This window comes from Psammomys obesus, unplaced genomic scaffold (assembly GCF_907164565.1).
Source record: "Psammomys obesus unplaced genomic scaffold, mPsaObe1.curated_primary_1811, whole genome shotgun sequence".
Lineage (NCBI taxonomy): Eukaryota > Metazoa > Chordata > Mammalia > Rodentia > Muridae > Psammomys > Psammomys obesus.
In genome coordinates this window covers 11,883,716-11,902,145 of record NW_026590062.1, presented here as the reverse complement: position 1 = coordinate 11,902,145, position 18,430 = coordinate 11,883,716, and the positions used below count along the sequence as shown (strand labels likewise).

Here is an 18,430-nt window from a genome sequence, read left to right as displayed (position 1 = left end):
CACTGCTGAACCAGCTCTCCAAGTTTCTTTGTTTTGTTCTACAGCTCAGAATTCTGTAGCCCAGGCTGGCCTCGAACTGGCCACCTCGTGCCCTCCTCCATTGGACTGGGAGTACAGCTCTCTGCCACCACACCCTTCTATCAGTCCTTGTGGCACCTCTTCTGCTCCTGCACTGGCCTAGCCACCACACTCTCCAACAGACAACGCTTCAGACTCATGACGGTGTTGCCGCCTCCACTCTAAGCATTACATCATCGTTTCTCAACTCTTCAGGTGATGTCAGCCCCTGACTGTCTCACTGCCCACAGGAGGCCAGGGGCTATGGCCTTGTAAGACCACCACATTTGAAGCAGAGCACCCTCTCTGACTCTAGCTTTCTTTCCCAGTCTATTATTTCGCTTGCTTGCCACGCTGACTTTGCCTCTGCCTCAGGACCTCCTGCTCATCTACAGACAATGTTCTCCTAGACAGCCCGCCGGCCCTTCTGGCTTGTTTACTTGCCTAACTCCACCTTCACATGCTTTACGTCACCACAAGGAAACCTCTCTTAATCACCTTCATAATTCAATAACACTTTTATTCCCTTTCCTAATTCTAGTGATTTTTTGTTGTTGTTTTGTTTTTTTAGTTTTTCAAGACAGGGTTTCTCTGTGTAGTCCTGACTGTCCTCGAACTCAGAGATTTGCCTGACTCTGCCTCTGAAGTGCTAGGATTAAAGGTGTGCACTGACTTTTTTTTTTCCTGAGCTACCACGATGGGCTGATTTTTTTTTCATGCACTACCAGATCCATCTGTTTTGTTGTTGTTGTTTAATATGATCTCATGCAAACCCAGGTTGGCCCCGAACTCCTGATCCTCCTGCCTCTACCCTCCCAAGTGCTAGAACCACAGGCATGTGCCATATTCTCAGATTATGGGGTCCTGGGATTGAACCCGGCCCAATTGTCTGATCTCTCTCTCTCTAATGGCTCTAAACCAGGCCGCACTTTTCTTCTACAGTCCTACAGTCATGGTCTGGCTTGGCACATGGCAAAGCTCTCTTGAAACACCTGTGGCTTGTCTGGCTGTGAAGCGGCGCCTCAGTGCTGTCTCTCAGAATAAGTACCTTCAGCTCCAGCTTGCTCTTTTCCATCGGCCTGTGCCTCGTCAGCCTTGGCTTCGGTGCCATCACTGGGCACAGGTGCGTTGGGCTCTGGAGCAGGGCTGGAGTTGCTGCTGTTCTCCTGTTTGATGGGAGAGGCGTCTGCTATGGAGCTCTGGTTGCTGTTATCATCTGCACAGGAAGAGAGCACAGGTTGACATCTCGTAAGTGCTGAGAGTGTGTTTGTTTGCCGTCTGTGTGGCGGGAGGGGGTAGCTTTCCTATGCCTCAATGCCTTTGGTCTCATAGCCTGTGAAACAAGGGATTCTCAGAGCTAGTCTGATTACCTCTTCTTAACACCTCTCCCACAATGCCTGGCCCCCCTCCCCCCAGGGCAGAAATGGCAGCAGAAAGACTGGTAGGAGTTAGAACTGAGAAGGATCAGAGCAAAAACAATGACGGACAGCTGCTCAGCTCATTGGCTGCTTAAGGATCAAGCCAGTCAACACTTCAGCATTCAAGGAGGAGGGGCTATTGACTCTTGGGAAAGAGTTCGGCTTCTTTAAGGGTTCGGCCTTTGGTAGGCTGACCATGCTCAATGGACTGGGCCAAACCCAGTATATGAGAGCATATGAGCAGCGCAAATTGGATTCAGTGGGTTATCAACAAAAAAAAAAAAAAAAGAAAAGAAAAAAAAAGGATACATAGGACTAGAGGTCTGGCTCAGCAATTTAGAACACTTGTTGCTCTTCCAGAAAATGCAGGTTTGGCTCCCAGCACCCACATGGAGGCTTACAAACATTTGAAACTCCTGTCCCAGGAGCTCTGACCCTCTCCTGGCCTCCATATATGTGGCAAACAAACATGAAATAAAAATAAGTAAATCTTTTTTGTAGACATGGTTTCACTATGCAGCCCTACTGTTCTGGAACTTGCTATGTAGAGCAGGCTGGCCTCAAACTGCCTCTGCCTCCCCCCAAATGCTGGGCTTAAAGGTGTGTTCCACCATGCCCAGATCAAAAACAAACAAACCTTTGGGCTCCTATGAGACCCAATTCTGGGTGGAGAAAAGCGGGTGTTTTGTGCTTCTGGTCATGAAGTACTATCGCTACAACACTCCACCTCATTTCCATAAGCCGCAGACTGGCTTCCTATTGGTCCACAATAAAAGGGAGAGCCACACTTTTAATCCCAGCACCGGGTAGGCAAAGGCAGGCTCTGTGAGTTCCAGGCCGGCCAGGGCTAGAGAGAACCTGTCTATAAATGAATGAATGAATGAATGAAACAAACAAGGTAGGAAGAACACCAGAAATCATTCTGTAAGAGTAACTGATTTGTTACTTATGTGTGTGCCTGCATGTACGATGTGAACCATGTATACACACATGGGAGACGGGAAGGCTCCCTGAAACTGGAGCTTACAGGTGATTGTGTGGACACCCAAGGGGAAGTGTACCCTGGGACCCAGGGTTGTCTCCAACTTAACCATCAGTGCCATTGCCTCTCGCCTCTTTATCTGTCTCAATGTGGAGACTGATGTCACCCTTTGGCTCTGTATGCTGAAACGGGCAGGTGCAGATTAAGCAAAGATAGGTGGAGAACTGTACATTTAGCTCAAGCTGCAGGTAGGTGACGGGGCGCCTTCGATCATAAACAGCCCCAGTCCTCTACAAGAGATGCTTTTAGCCACTGATCTCTCCAACCCTGGGAATCAGTGCTTGTAAGATTTACTTTAGTTAGCTGGTAGGTTTGTGTGTACGTGAGTGGAGGTGCCCGCTGGAGGCTTTGGACCCCCAGCAGCTGGAGTTACACTTGACATGTGTGCTGGGAACTGACCTTGGGTCTTCTGGAAGAACATCGAGTTCCTAACAAGAGCCATCACCCTAGCCCCACCCTCACCCCACCAATAACTTTAGATTTTATTGCTTTTGATCAGACTCAGTGGCGATGCCTTTAGTCCTGACACTCAAAAGACAGAAGGTAGATGGATCTCTTGTGAGGACCAGGCCAGCCAAGGCTGCCTGACTAGTGAGAACCTGTCTCAAAAACAAACAAACAGGAAGTGTTTATGTACTTATTTATTTTGGGGTGTATACATTTTGTGTGCAAGGGAACACACCTGCGTGGAGGCCAGAGACCAGCCTGTCATTTACGAATTTTCCAGGAATCCAACCTTGGGTCTTCAGGCCTTACCCGAAAGTGCCTTTACCCACTGAGCCATTTGTCTGCCCAGAAGTCAGTTTTAAAGAGGACTGGGATGTGGCTCGTGGAAGAACATGACCATGGGGGTCCATCCCCATCATGACAAAATAATAAAGGAAGAAATAGAAAACATTATTATAGACTAAGAAATGTAAGGGCTCCAACCAGTGAATATGATGAGTGGGAATTATTTCGATCTAATTTGGAAAGTGCCAGCTATAACACATTTTGGAATAATTGGAGAATTTGTATATGGTCTGGATTTTTTTTTTTTTTTTTTTTTTTTAGCTAGGGTTCTTCTGTGTAGCCCTGGCTGTCCTGGACTGACTTTGACCAGGCTGGCCTCAGACTCACAGAGATCGGCCTGCTTTTGCCTTCCCAAGTGCTGGGATTACAGGTGTGTGCCACCACGCCTGGCCATGGTCTGGATTCTTAAAGTTATTAAGGAATCATTGTTAATTTTGTTAGGAGAGATAATGGCACAGCAGGTCTGGGGAAAGGTCACCCTTTGGCGGCAGTGTATGCTGAAATGGGTAGGTACAGATTAAGCAAAGACAGGCGGGGAAATGTACTTTAGCTCAGCTTTGGACAAGTGATGGGGCGCCATCAGCTTCACACCTAAGAGATGTGTGTTTTTTATGCAAATGAGATGTCAATCTCAAATGGTATGTTAAAAACCACGTGGCAAACATGGCCTATTGTTGACAATATCTGAAGCGGGAGTTGATGGGGCTGGTCACGCTGTGCATGAAGAAGTAAGAGGTCATGGGGCAGGAGCACTAACAGTTAAGGTGAAGGCAGCTCTGGGCGCAGGGTACACCTCCCCTTGTCTTGAGCCCTCTTCCTCGGTACAGTCATTTTATTTTATTTTTGTAGAGGAAAGCATGAACACAGTCCCCAGCTACCACAAATCACAGCTGAGTTTCCCACATCTGGGAGAATCACAGGCGTGATACGTGAATCGGCACATCCGTCATGCAATTGGAAACCACCTTCTGATCATGGTTTCTGTTCTGCCGGGTAAGTAGGACACAGTCATTTTAGACCAAAGTCACCCAAGCGGTGTGATCTTACAGAAATGGCACCGCGGCTCATGCTCACAATCCGAGCAATGGAGCTCACAATCAGAGCCTGGAGGGTGAGTGCAAATTTGAGGTCATGGTGAGTTCAGGCCAACCAGGACTTCATGCTGAGAAGTCTGCATACTTCACACTGCCTCAAACAAAATGCACAGCACCATAATCTGAGGCGATGCTACACACGGGACCTTGTCAAAGCGAGGAGGGCAGAGGCACTCCGAGAGTTCTAGGTAGCTAACTCTGTGCCATGCATTGATAAAACCATTTACACTTCCACAAGACTGAAAACCAAGTCTTGTCATGTGGTCCAAGCTAGTCCCAAACTTAGGGTCTCAAGCAATCCTCTGGCTTCAACTTCTGAGTAGCTGGGGATTATGGAGGGATGACTATGTCCTGACACTGCATTTAATCAACACTTTCGGATGGGTACCTACCTACCTGGTATTGCTACCAAAATTTGTACAGCTGAGGATAACTGATCCGTCAGAGCTATCTGTTGTTTGTATAAGACAGCTCATATTGGTATCAAACTTGTTACAGCACTAAGGATGACCTTGAACTCCCGATCATCCTCTCTCTATCTCCCCAGTGCTCGGGTTACAGGTGTATGTCTCCTACCCTACGTGCAGCAACCCTCAACCCCTAGTTGAGAGCAGCAGTCACAAGCGCCAGCTGATCTCATTTGACTGTACTCTAGAATGCTAGTTACATAAAAGCATCCTCTTGTGAATTCTTGACGTGGAAAATATGCACTCTCTTCATTTACCTTCAAGAGAGTCTACATTTTCCTAGGTCAAGACCCAAATGCCCGTGTGGTGAAAATTCGGTTAATAAATGACAGTAAGCATCAACGCCTGTGGAGGTCCCAGCCTGCGGATGCTGGGACCCAGCCTGGAAACCGTGATCCTCAGCTGACACGGCTGAAGCTGTAGACTACAAGACTCCAGCTCCGGCGACCCCTCAGCTCCTGCCGTGCCCCTTCCCCAGCCTTCCGGAACACTCTTGCCAGGCCCACATTTGTCCCCAAACCTTCATGCTTGGTTGCCCCTAATCCTTCATCTGTGAAATGGACCTTGTCATGAGACGCCTGGCACACTGTGATGGCTTCATAATGTAGTTGTTAGCATGCCAAGCTCTTCAGAGATTGTCTCATCTAATCCCCACAAGGACTTCACGAAGCAGGCGCTGCCACCACATTTTACAGGTTAAAACCAACCAGAAGGCTGGCAGTTACATTACTAACTCAAGAAGACACAGTGCGGGGAGGTCCTGGGAAAGGTCAGAGAGGGGGCTGCTTCAGAATGCCAGGGAACCAGGCCATATCCTATATCTTACCCTGAAAAGGAAATGAATTCTGACTCATGAACTCTAGGCTTGAACTTGGGACTTGTGTGGAAGATGACCTTGAACTTCTGATTCTCCTGGTATTACAGACCTGGACCCCCTACACCCAGTTTACACATTACAGGGTCAGAGCCCAGAGCTGTGCATGCCAGATAAGCACTCTGTCCACAGAACCATGTCCTCAACCCTAGTTTTGTTTTGTTGTTGCAGGGTTTGTTTTGTTCTGTTTTTGCTTTTTGAGACAGGGTCTCATGTGACCCAGGTCATCCTCCAACTCATGATACCTCTGCCTCCCTCTCTGGAGGGCAGGAATTACAAACCTGTGGCGCTGTACTCACTGGGATCTTGGGTGTTTCTTTGCTCATTAACCAGCAGCAAAACCCCCACTGTGTTTTTATGAAGCCAAGTCAGTAAGAAACAGGGCTTCTTGATTAGGTGCCAGAGACTGTGGATCCAGTATGGTCAGTTTGGGTAAATGGGGTATGCTGGATAATTTTATATCAACCAGACACAGGCTAGAATCGTTTGAGAGGAGGGAACCCCAACTCCCTAAGCTTTGACTGTATGCAAGCCTGTAGGACATTTCCTTAATTAGCGATTGGTGGGGGAGGATCCAGTCCACTATCTGTGGAACTATCACTAAGCTGGGGTCCTGGGTCTTATAAGGGAGCAGGCAGAGCAAGCCAGGGGAGCAAGCCAGTCAGCAGCACCCCTCTACAGCCGCTGCATCAGCTCCTGCCTCCAGGTTCCTGCCCTATTTTGAGTTCCCATCTTGATTTTGATGAGGAACTGTGATGTGGAAGCATAAACCAAATAAACTCTTTCTTCCCCAACTTGCTTTTGGTCACTGCGTTTATCACTGCAATAGTAACCTAGGTTAGCTGGTTAGCTAAGACGTGCGGGTACTTGCCCCTCTGCATTCCCAGGACGAGGCAGGGCTGTCTCTGAGGGCATCAGCAACTTGATCCGGCCACCTGCCTTTCTGACTTCAAGCGACCTACTAGATCAGTACCATCTCGCTGGACAACAGGTTTAGAGTAGTCGAATGTACAAGCACCTATGTGGGCCGCTAAGACGGCTCAGTGGGTGAAGGTGATTGTCCTCAAGCTTGATGACCTGTGTTTGATCCCCCGAGCCTGCTTGGTGGAAGGAGAAAACTACAAGTCTCCCACGAGTGTCTCTGACACCGTGTTAAACATATGTCTCACTGCCCCCCACATAAAGAAAGATCAAAAGCAGGACGGATATCCAGTACCTGGGAGGCAGAGACAGGAAAATCATTAATTACAAGTTTGAAGACAGCCTGGGCTACATAGTGAATTCTAAACCAGTTTGGGCTATACAGCAAAACACTGTCTCAAAAAAACAAACAACAAAATCCCCAGGAGAGGGCTGTCAATATGGCTCAGTAGATAAAGGTGCTTGCCACCAAGCCTGGTGACCTGAGTTTAATCCTCAAGACCCACATGGTTGGGGAAGAGGTGTGACTTCCACGTGTTTGCTATGTCATCTGTACATATAACAGATAAGTGTATCCAGGTGTGGCAGTACATGGCTTTCGTCCCAATACAATAATCCTGAAAATCCCAGTAGGTGTATGTAGGAGTTCCAGGCCAGCCAGTGCCAAATATTAAGACACTGTTCTCAAAAAAGAAAACCAAAACAAACAAGTACTAAATAAATAAACTAAAGAGGGGGAACGAGAAGGAGGGAGGGAAAGAGAAAAGAAGGGGGAGGAGAGAGAAGAGTGGCAGATTCTGCTAGGGTCAATGGAGAGAGGATGGGTGACCAGGAGGGCTAGAGCAGCCATGTCTCCCCTAAGGGATAAAAGCTGTTCCTGCCTAAGCCAGCTGCTGCTGACACCTGACTTCTCAGACAACAGCAGTAAAGCAGGTTTTCTGATTTATAAATATCAAAAGCTGCTATAGTTTGACTATTAAAGGTCAAGGCCCATGTGTTAAAGGCTAAATCCTCAGCTTGATGTGGATGGAGTCAGTAGAAACTTTTAGGAGGTGGGGTCTGGGGGGAGGCCTTCTGGCCACTCAGGGAGTCCCCTTGAGGGTAAACCTGTCTTACTGGCCCCAGCTTGGTTTGGAAACACTGCTTCACTTTGTAGGCCAGGGTGGCCGAGAATTCACTACAGCCCAGACTGTCCCTAGACTTGTATCTTCCTGACTCTACCTCCCAAGTACTGCGATTACCGGCGCTAGTCCCCCCAAAAAGCTCATTCCTCTTCCTCTTTGGCCTGCAGCTTCCTCTACCTTGCTGTTCCCACCATGATGTGCTAGGTCACCAGAGGCCCCCAAAACAATGCCATCAGCTGAATAGACTGAGCCTTCTGATGCCATAAGCCCAAATAAACCTTTTTTTCTTTCAAAGCACAGCATCAACAAAAAAAAAAAAAAACACTTTGTTACAGTGACAGAAAGCTAAATCATTTTCACAAAAGCAACCAGGAGAGAGGGGAGGCCTGAAGGAATAGGCTGTGCCTGGCCTGTGCTTTGGCCGGGGCTGGCTATAAGGTGTGTGCATTTTATGGACATTTCACAGAGCCACGGGAGTGCAATTTGAGCCTTTCCTCTCAATAATAAGGGAGGAGAGACAGAGACACAGACAAGGTGAGAACAGGAGGCTGGCTACAGTGTGGCCCCATGCACACCCTGGTGGATGGGACACAAGTTACTTCTGAGGATGGATGCTAAGGCTGTCACGAGAGGGTGGAGCCCAGGTTCCTACGATGAGCATGAACCGCTCAGAAATCCATTCTGCAGTTTCCCAGGAGCAAAGCAAAATGGAATGAAGAATGGAAAATACACTGGTGGGTCTGGTGTGGGATACCCCCAAATCTTCCTGGGTTCGTAGGGTTGCTGGGATCCTCTCCTGTGAGACTGCCTCTGGGTGAGGAGAGGGTGTCATTTTTATGCGTCTGTTTTGTTTCTTGGCTAGGTGTGCCAGGGAAAGAAACGTCTCCTCTGAAGAGCTCCTCCTTGGCACAGAGGCCTGGCAGTCTTGCCCAGCCCTCCTACCCTTTGCCTGGAATGTGAACAAACCTGCTAGAGAAACAAAAGCCCAGCTTAGGAGTTCCCGAGGCCAGGGCAGGGGGACGGCTGTACTGGGGCTCACCGTGCATGTCCACCATCCCTGGGGAGGAGCTGTTCTCTGGGGTGGTCACTTCTGAGCCACACTTCTCGTCCTTGCCTTTCTTCTTATTCTTGCTTTTCTAGAGAGGAAAATGGAACGGAAACCCAGTCAGTCATGTCTGTGTGTGTGTGTGTGTGTGTGTGTGTGTGTGTGTGTGTGTGTGTGTGAGCTCTGGGGAGTGGAATGAATATTTAATCCCGTCAAACAGTCAGAGCCCCCAAGCCTTGGCAGGTTGTCTTTGCCTGCATCTCAGTGTGACCCACAAAGTGGACCTTGCCACCTTGGGATCAAACAGTCTCACCGAGGGGAGGATTCCAAGACGTAATCTTGCCCGTCTGTGGGGTTGTTACCTGCAGACAGACAAGCACCCTGGCTGCTGGGAACTCCCTCTTCTTCTAGATAGAGAAATTAGGGGAAAGGTCACTGTCACAGTCACTGCTGACCAGAGCGGGTTCAGCCGTGGCAGTCACAGGCCACTCATTTCCAGCAGCTTGAGCCCCTCGGGGCTGCTTTTCTCAAAGTATCAGGGAGAATGGAAACTCAAAGAAGCAGTGGGGAATAGAAGGGGTGCTTTTAGGGTGCTGGGATCAAACCTAGGGCCTCACACATACTGGGCTAGTGCTCTGCGGTGAGCCCCAGCCCAGCCCCCACGGGAACAGAATCGTGTTGGTTTCTCTAAGTGATGGTAAAAAAAAAAAAAAAAAAAAAAAAAAAAGGCTCCAAAAATAAATCATGGATGGTCTGATTGTTCGATATAACAATTAAAGAGACTAAGGCAGCTCTCTTTGGATTTTAATCAGAAAGCTCTGCGAGGCATGAACATGTTAAAATACCTCCATATCTCCAAGACAAAGAGGAGCAGAGCATACGGCTGCCAGCGCGGTGGGGGGTGTTGAGGGGACTGCGTCTATTGTGCACTCGTGAGGATAGGTACCCCGGAAGGGAAAAGGCAAGCAGGGTGCGCTGGTACCTGCGGGGAGGTGAACTCAAGCTGGGGTGCATGCATACAGAGATAAGAGAGATGCTGCAGCATTCATATCTAAACATGGAGAGGCGGCCCAGCTACCAAGAACACTGGCTGTTCCTGCAGAGGAGCTGGGTTCAGTTCCCAGCATCCATGGAGTGGCTCACGACCATCTGCAACTCTAGTTCTAAGAGATCCGATGCCCTCTCCTGGCCTCTGGGGGAAACAGAACTGCATGCACGGGGTGAACATACATACACGCAGAGAAAACACTCATGCATATGAGAAATCAGTCATTTCCTTTTAAGGTACTTAAAGAAGGTACAAATACACAGAGGCAGAGCGCGCATACGCAGCAGCACGAGGAGTGCCTGCTAACGGGCACTGACGAAAATGGTATAGAATTACTCATTTTTAAATTACATTTATTTTACTTGTATGTGGAGGCACAGTGCATATGTGAAGGTCAGAGGAAACTTTTAGGAGTCAATTCTCTTATTCTACCACGTGGGCTCCAGGTATCAAACTCAGGTTATCAGGCTTGGTGGCAAATGCCTTTACTACTGAGCCATTGTAGGCACCCTAAACCTAGCATCCTGTGGTTTAAAGAACACAGCATCATACATGCTAGGCAAACATTCTACCACTGGGCTACACCCTCAAAGCAAAATCCACTCTCTCAGAGAGCATACTCCATCCCATAATAGCCTGGCAGAGGCAGGAGGGTGAATTTAAGACCAGCCTGGGCTATACTGCAAGACCCTATCTCAAAAAATACAAAATAATGGCCAGGCATGGTGGTGCTCACCTTTAATCCCAGCACTGGGGAGGTAGAGGCAGATGCATCTCTATGAGTTTGAGTCCAGCCTGGTCTACAAAGCGAGTCCAGCCAAAGCTCTGCTATACAGAGAAATCCCATGTCTCAAAAAAAACCAAAACAAATACACACACACACACACACACACACACCTAATCCCATAACAGGAACAGGTGAGATGGCTCAGCAATAAAGGCAACAAGCCTGAAGACCTAAGTGGCATCCCTGGAGCCCACATCCATGCACGTACACACACACACACACACACACAAATAAAAAGAAAGCAACATTTGAACTTTGACACCTGTTTTGCCTATTTGAAAAGGATGAAACCTTCAAGAATACTAATGTTCATTTTTTTTTTTAATGGTACAGTTGTATCCTAATTAAATATGTTCTAAAACCATAAAAAGCCGACCCCCCCCTCTCCCACCCCCACGCAGAGTCTTAGTCTGACCTCCCGATAGTCTAAGGAGGCTGTCTGGGGCGGTGCCCGGAGGTGGAAGGAGCTCAGCATCCCTGGAACACTGTGCTCTGCTAAGTATTCTCCAGGCGACATAGTGCGAATTCTGGGCACAAAAGCCACACGAGCTAGATGGCTCCTCTACGCAGGGAGGGAGCAAGAAGCCCCACAGCAAGGGGAAGCCCCCAGCCTCGTGGGCTAGCAGAGGCTCGTCTGTCTGAGTCTATCTATACCCAGTGCTCGTTGCCCAGCCAGGAGCCGCCCCATCCTTCCCGCAGCCCATATGATCCCCTTGATCATATTCCATTTGGCACTTCCCTGATGTCTGTTTCATGCGATTCTATAATTATCTTCCCCCAACGAGATTAGAAATTCCTTGAGAGCAGGGGACCAAGTCTCCTCAGATGCAGCCAGCATTTCTACACCACCTAATGACGTGTTAAGGCCAAGGCGTGGGCCGGAGCCAGGAGCTGCCTCTGAGGCCTTGAGCCGCTCTGCTCTTTGTCCGGTTACATGCGGATGGGCCAAGCCTTGGTCCCTTTATGGTAAGAGGGGACTTGGCGGCTTCAGAAGCACAGGTCAAAACAAGGCAGGAGGCCAGTCACCTAAGTTCTCAGCCTTCTCAGGGTGAGCGTGTGATCTCAGCCCTGCCTAGAGCCCCTACATGCTCAGGGGGCACGTTACTGAAGATGGGGCAGAAAGAGAGGCTAGTCCCTTGAAAGAGACACTAAGACTGTCTTTCCCGAGAAAGCTGCTGCCCCATAACAAAACTTACTGACCGCGGCCATGTTGCTCCCGGAAGCAGCTGGGGCCAAACTCGCCTCTTCAGGCCAGCTGTGGGTAACCTGGGCAGAGCCAGCAGGTAGAGGACCAGCAGTGCCAAGGCCTTTAGGTGGGAAGTGGTTGGATGCTTCTATATCACCCTTCTCCAGCGCAGCGGCATGGTCACCACAGCCCTCTCCAGCCATTGCAGTCGCATGGCCCCACCTGTCTCCCTTAACCTTCCTACAGCCCCTCTCGCGAGTGGTACAGGCATCCTCATACCAGGCTCTCCCCCCACCCCCATCCCCCACCCCCCCCTACCTTGCCCATTAAACGGCTCTCCAGGAGCAGAGAACACATGTATCTCGAAAATTAGAAAGCCTTGGGTGGCCCCAGTCTCAACTCTGACAGCTGCATGACTTGGAGAAGTGGCCTGTACCTCTCAGAGATCATGTCTTCCCCTTGTAAAGAGATTTAAAAAGATAGGGAGCAGGTGGGTGTTTGTGTGGAGCATGAGCATGGGGCCTGGCAGATGGACAGCGGCCCAGGAACGGAGCCACAGTGAAGGCGGAGGCCTGGTATAACTGGGTACCGCACTGCCTGTTCCCACGCTGTAGTGCGCAGGGCTCTAGGGAAAGCAAGCCCCATATAAAAAGTGTGTCTCCACTGTCCAGCTATGGGGCTCCTAAAACAGTGGACAGCTTTCAAGGGGCATTCCTCATATCAGCTCAGGTTCTGGGGCAGGACCACGGGGCGCCAAGGAACCGGTCCAGTAGCCTTTCCGGGCCTTAGCTGGGCTCTGTGCCTTCCAAGCAGTTTCCCTTACATCCCCAGGCCAATGGACGGCAACAGACCTCTTCTGCCCGAAGCGGGGAGGCCACCCGGGGCAGGAGGGAAGGATGACACATCAGCCCTACATACTCACGTCATCAACTTTCGGCTCCGTCACAGGGACCCACTTGTAGATTCGTAGAGATGTGTCACCAACGGTCACCCATTTCTTCTCCCTGCAGGGAATGAGGAAGAGCCCATAACCAGGGGGCTTTGTAGAGGACTCTGCTTACAAGGGTGGGGGTGGGGAGAATGGGTGGTGGCAGCGGCAGAGGTCACAGCTACAAAAGGATGACTGGTTGTAGCCCTGGGGCCACAAGCTTTGATCGCGCAGATACGGCTGGAATCCCAGATCTGTCCTTGATGGCTGTGGCCCCTGGGAAAGTCACCTGACCAATGCAAGCCTCACGTTGTCTACCCTTTTGGAATAAAGAATGCAAGAAACCACCCTACCCTCCTGGCACCTTCCCTTCAGAACACTGCAGGGGCATATGGGCTGTGGTGGGCACTGAGGGGCAGGCTGAGCCTGGCCTTGTGGGGACGGGTCCTTGCACCTATCCTTCAGTTGAGGCTCCACCTGGATCCCCGATCACCTGGGTTTAAATCTCCCACAGGAGAGTCCAAGTCCCCAGCTGAAAGAGACAGGTTTGCAGATGAGGAGGAGAAAAATTACGAGCCATGAGAAGGAAAAGAGGAGACTGGTTTCATCAAGAATAATAATTATGCCCTCTCCAAGCCACCGCCATTTTCCAGACTATTACTATGGCCACTAACTTCTGTTAGAGGGTGTCATTTCTTGCTCTAAATATTTAGAGGCCATGTACATGGGTGAGGGTGGGCACAACTTGGGGAGAGGCACTGGAGGCAGGGCTGGGGTTTGAACCCCAGCAGTCTGGGCTCTGATTTGGCTATCTTAGGGAACAGTCTGACTTCCCACTGAGTTCAGCAAGTAACCCACAATGAGGTGAGATGTTGGGGCCAGAGGAGGTGGCAAGGCTGCAATTTCAATGACAACAGACCCACTGCTACCTAGAACTACAGTTGTGAGGACCTTGGCTTTTTTACCCAAACTTAAACTATGGTCTTCCCCTCATATTATAGTGTGACACATTACAGTCACTGCCATGTCATTATTGAGGCTGTTTTTTGGGTGTGTGTGTGTGACAAGTACACTCAAAAACAGCTAACTAAATCATACACCTGCATTCACAAACTCGGCCCCCTCAGGGCTCCGTGTTCCCATCAGTGACGGCCTGGCTCACACTGTTAGAGGAGACCTTGTCTAGCTGCTTCCACGTGCTGAGCACTACCGCCCACATACTCTGATGTTTACATGACCGTGTGTGACAGCAAGTGCCATCATCCCCACCTGACAGGTCACGGAAGTGAGACCTGAGGAGGCGAACTCATGACCTCGTAGTGAGAATCCAAACCCTTGGCTCCAACTGCTTCCCAGAGCACCTGTCAGGCCCCGCCCACACTCCTTTGAGCAGCAGAAAACATGAAGTGAAGGCAGAGGTCTGTCCGCCGTCAGAGGCAGGATGCACAAGCCACAGGCCCACTGGGAATACTCAGAAGGTACCTGAAGGGAACAACCTCAGTGACAAGCCGAGACACATCCTGATGGACACCTTGTACCAGGGACCAAGCTACATGCCGTCCCTCCTCTCTCTTTCTCTGAGGATAGTAAAAGGCCAGGAGAGGAACACATCTTATAGATGAGAGAACAAGCGATCCAGAAACTGTTGCCATCCTGGTCATGCAGACACAGATGATCCATGGTAACACAGAGTGAATTTAGGTTTTGACACCAGAGTCCACCTTCTACTATTCTGCTGTCCATGGTAAGGGACAGTCCTTTCTGTAGAACCAGGGCGACAGAAACCTCTAGAATCTAAAAGTCGCTCAGTCGATCCTCACAAGCTCTTGACTAGCTTCCTCGGTCTGAGTGCAAGTAAATCAACCAGTTCAAAGCCGGAGTGTGTTTATCCATCTGTCTGAAGTGATCAGGTGTTAGGGGCCACCCGCTGCACCTTGGTTCCTTCTTCCCCACTGATGACCTCTTCACTGAGTACCCGGGTCACCCCTGGGTAGAGAAAACGTTCTGTAGCACTATTATTAGGTGTGGACACTGAGGGGGCTTTGTGACAGAGGCAGGAGCTATGAACCTGACCGTGGGCAGCTGGGCAGGATGGCGTGTAGTTTTTGCTAGTTCTAGGTCCCAGGTGGCTCTAAGCGACACCGTGATGATGATGATGATGACCTGAGTTAGAGCCTCAGAAATAACATGATAGAAAGAGACAGCCCACTCCCACAAGCTGTCTTCTGACCACCGCAAGTGTGACAGGCACTCGTGAGTGCTCTCTCTCTCTCTCTCTCCTTCCCTTCCTCTCTCGTGTGCGCACACACAAAATAAACAGCAACAACAAAAAAGTAAAAAACATTTCTGAAAACTGAAGTGGAACCTGACCTTGGGATTGACCCCTGACCTGGGACTTGGCTCTTGGCCTCCCAGGAAGCGAGGCAGAGCTCTCAGAGAGGCTCTGGCTCAAGGGGAGTTGAGAGATCCCCTGCAACAAGTGCCCACGGGGGAACTTACACAGCTGGCGGCCCCCTTGCGGGAACTAGACAGTTCCCATTGTCTTACAGCAAGGGGACCATCGGGTGGCCAAGGAGGCATATCACGTTTACCTTCATAGTCCTTGTGGCCCACATGCCCCTGGGAGCCACAGCTTGCTCCAGATGACACACACTGGCTGACTCCCAGCACCCACATCTTATCACCCGGAGGCATTCACTTTGACCACCAAGTTGCACCTCAACCTAGCCACAAACTACTCTCTACAGAGCTGGCGTCCTCTTGCCTCCATGGCAACCAGCTTGGCTTCCATACCTCCTCTCCCTATCAGAATTGTGTTCCCGAGACAAATGGATGAAATGAAGTCCCAGATGTAGAAAAGAGATAGGGTTTCTCTGTGTAGCCTTGGCTGTCCTGGAACTCACTCTGTAGACCAGGCTGGCCTCGAACTTACTGAGATCCGCCTGCCTCTTCCCTCCCAAGTGCTGGGATTAGAGCCCTGCACCTTCACTGCCTGGTTCAGGGTCTGATGTGAACTACAAGGGTCTGTCTCAGATTCTCAAGGCCAAGGTAAATTTTCATTGCTCTACTGGATCTAAAGTCCAATGTTTCCCAGGGTGCTCTGCTGACTCCAAAGAGCTCTAAATGCCTTTTTGTATATTCATTACCCAACTAGTCTTTGCCACCTTGGAAGACCTGTCCTAATCCTAATAAGGTCTGGACGGAAAGCCCCCATAAACTAGCCACTCCGCCTTCATGTCAAGTTGCTAAAGGACCCTTAGGACCAAGAGCTGAAAGGTCCTGGACCAGTGTCTACCACGCAGCGCTGACCTCTCTGTCTTTCCCATTCTGGGCCTCCTGAGCCTGGCCCAGTTTCCCAAAACGGGACCCACCACTTTGATCTCCTTTGGCCATCTTCTGGCCACCTCACACCCAGCCAACATCTTGGCTGGGACACCAGACAGAAAGGAGGAGATAAGTAGCTGCGAGCTGTGGGTAGGGGGCCGCAGCTGGCACAGGCTTCTTCTGCAGGGCAGAGGAAGGGTAGGGCTGGCCAAGCAGGCATAAGAGATACCACCCTAGGCTTTCAGAGCGAGGATCTGGTCGTGTGTGTGTGTGTGTGTGTGTGTGTGTGTGTGCGCGCGTGCGCGTGCGCGCGCGCGCTGAGGACAAAACCCAGAGCCCTGTGCACATTAACCTCAAATTCTACCACCAAAGTAATACTCTCAGAAGAAAATGTCACTTCTTTTTTGCTTCTCTTTGTGACAAGCTCAAATCTAGCCTGGCTAGCCTTGAACTCCTGATTCCCCTGCTTCTACTTCACAAGTGCTGACATGTACCATCATACCCGGGGAGAACAGGTTTTTTTTTTGTTTGTTTGTTTTGTTTTTTTAAATCACTTTGCTATTTATCTGAAACTCAAATTTAGCTAGGTGTTCTGTATTTTCATTTGCTAATTCTGGCAACCCCAAGTCTCAGGCAGTGGTGAAATGCATGGTTGGTGGCCACAGTTAATAAACAACCCCCAAAGCCTTCAGGGTTGATTGCAAGACTGCTCTACAGACAGGGCAAAACCAGCTTCAGCGACTCAAGGAAGACCCCTCCATTTCTGTTTAAGATGGGGAGGCAAGCGAATCAAAATTTCCACAAAGTTCACCCTCCATAGGGGCCCTGTGCACCCTGGTGCCTACACCGGACTCAGTCCTCAGCAGTTCCAGGAGGGAGGGAGCATCGAAGCCCCCCGGTGGCCAGGGTTAGAGAACTGAGTTTCCTATTCTGCCCAAGGTCACGGGCAAGGAAGTGAAGTACAGACTCAGGTAGGAGATCCCGAAGCCTGAGGTACTTAGAGGTCATGATGTACTTGTTCACCCCCAGACACAGGGAAGAACCTAGCTACATCTCCTGTTGCCGTCCCAGGCTGGGCAGGCCGTGAACCCACCAGGTTGGATGAAGAAGCCTCCAGGCCTCACGCTCTGGGGCCCGCGGGGTGGAAAGCCCCATCTCTCCATCTGCCCGCCCTGCAGAGCAGCTGGCAGACCCAGCCGCAGCTGTCACAGCTCCAGGACCAGAAAGGCAGCTTACACGGCCTCTTTCTACCCTCCAGGCGGGTGACAGACAGAAGGTACTCTTGCCCTGATATCAGTTCTTTCTTCGCATGGGGATTGAGGCATGGGGGGGGGGGGGGGGCACTGCAGCCTTCCCTTGAGAGTCCCGCAGGAGAGGGGGCACTGTGTTGTTTTCCTCTGTGTTTTGGCCTGCAGCTGTTTCTGCCATTTTTAAATGGCTCCAGTTGGGCACTGGGCGCCCTGCTCAGCAGGGGAGCTCCCGGCACCCAGGACTTGGATCTCAACTTTGGAAAGCCTCCCCTTCTCACGGTTGTGAAAATTCTTTGTCCCATTGGAGCCAAACCCAGCCCACGGCGGGCATCCGGCCATCCGCAGAAAGCCCTTTCCATAGGAGGCCCGGGAGCACGTGGACTTTATTGATTTTCCTCCTTGCCTTTTTTGTTGGGTTTCACTCTGAAAGGACAGCTAACTTGTGACACCACCAGACCAGAAACAGGCCACCCCCAATAGTAATAAGAAAAGAAAAAAAAAAACAACAACAACAACAACAGAGGCGTTACTCAAGAAATGACACCCCCAAAAGAAACAGCCTGCAATGGGGCCTGGCCAGTTCCTATAAAGGGACAGGACCAGCCCGTGGCCGCTGACACTTGGGGACACCCTCGCAGCTGTTCCTCTCCTTTTCGGACCCTGATGAAGCCGTGGGAAAAAAAAAAAAAAAAAAAAAACCGTAATAAAGTTGAAATCAGAGAGCAGGGAGTTTTCAACAAGTCTGACCCAACCTGGTGATGGACTACCAGCGCCTCGGGCCTGGCCTCTGGGGCCGCCTCGGGAGTCAGATCCCGACGAGGGCCGTGAAAATGTTCCATCCTCCTAATTATAACGAGGCCACGCCGGGCACGATCTAATTTGAGCTTGAAAAACACGCACGGCCCACACCGAATCTCGCGGTCCCCTCCTCCTCCCCTAGCGCAGAGAACAAAAACAACGGTCGCTCGCTCTCTCCGCAAAACAAACACCAGCTCCAGCTAGGAGAAGGCAGACGCGGCCCAGGACTTGGCTTCTGGCTGCAAACATCGCGCCCCTCGACCTCCGGGCGTCGC

The 18,430-nt window shown here is 50.4% G+C and overlaps 1 protein-coding gene across 2 annotated transcripts in view; it reads right to left on the bottom strand.

Annotated features, from left to right (window-relative positions):
- Positions 1–18,430, bottom strand: part of Bcl7a (BAF chromatin remodeling complex subunit BCL7A) — a 31,424-nt gene that overhangs the window by 12,068 nt on the left and 926 nt on the right. For both annotated transcript variants that reach the window (XM_055606398.1, XM_055606399.1), the window contains exons 2-4: positions 12,778–12,859; positions 8,829–8,925; positions 1,106–1,273 (exon numbers count right to left, since the gene is read on the bottom strand). In XM_055606398.1, the coding sequence (XP_055462373.1) occupies positions 1,106–1,273; positions 8,829–8,925; positions 12,778–12,859 (347 nt within the window). The remainder of the gene's footprint in view (positions 1–1,105; positions 1,274–8,828; positions 8,926–12,777; positions 12,860–18,430) is intronic.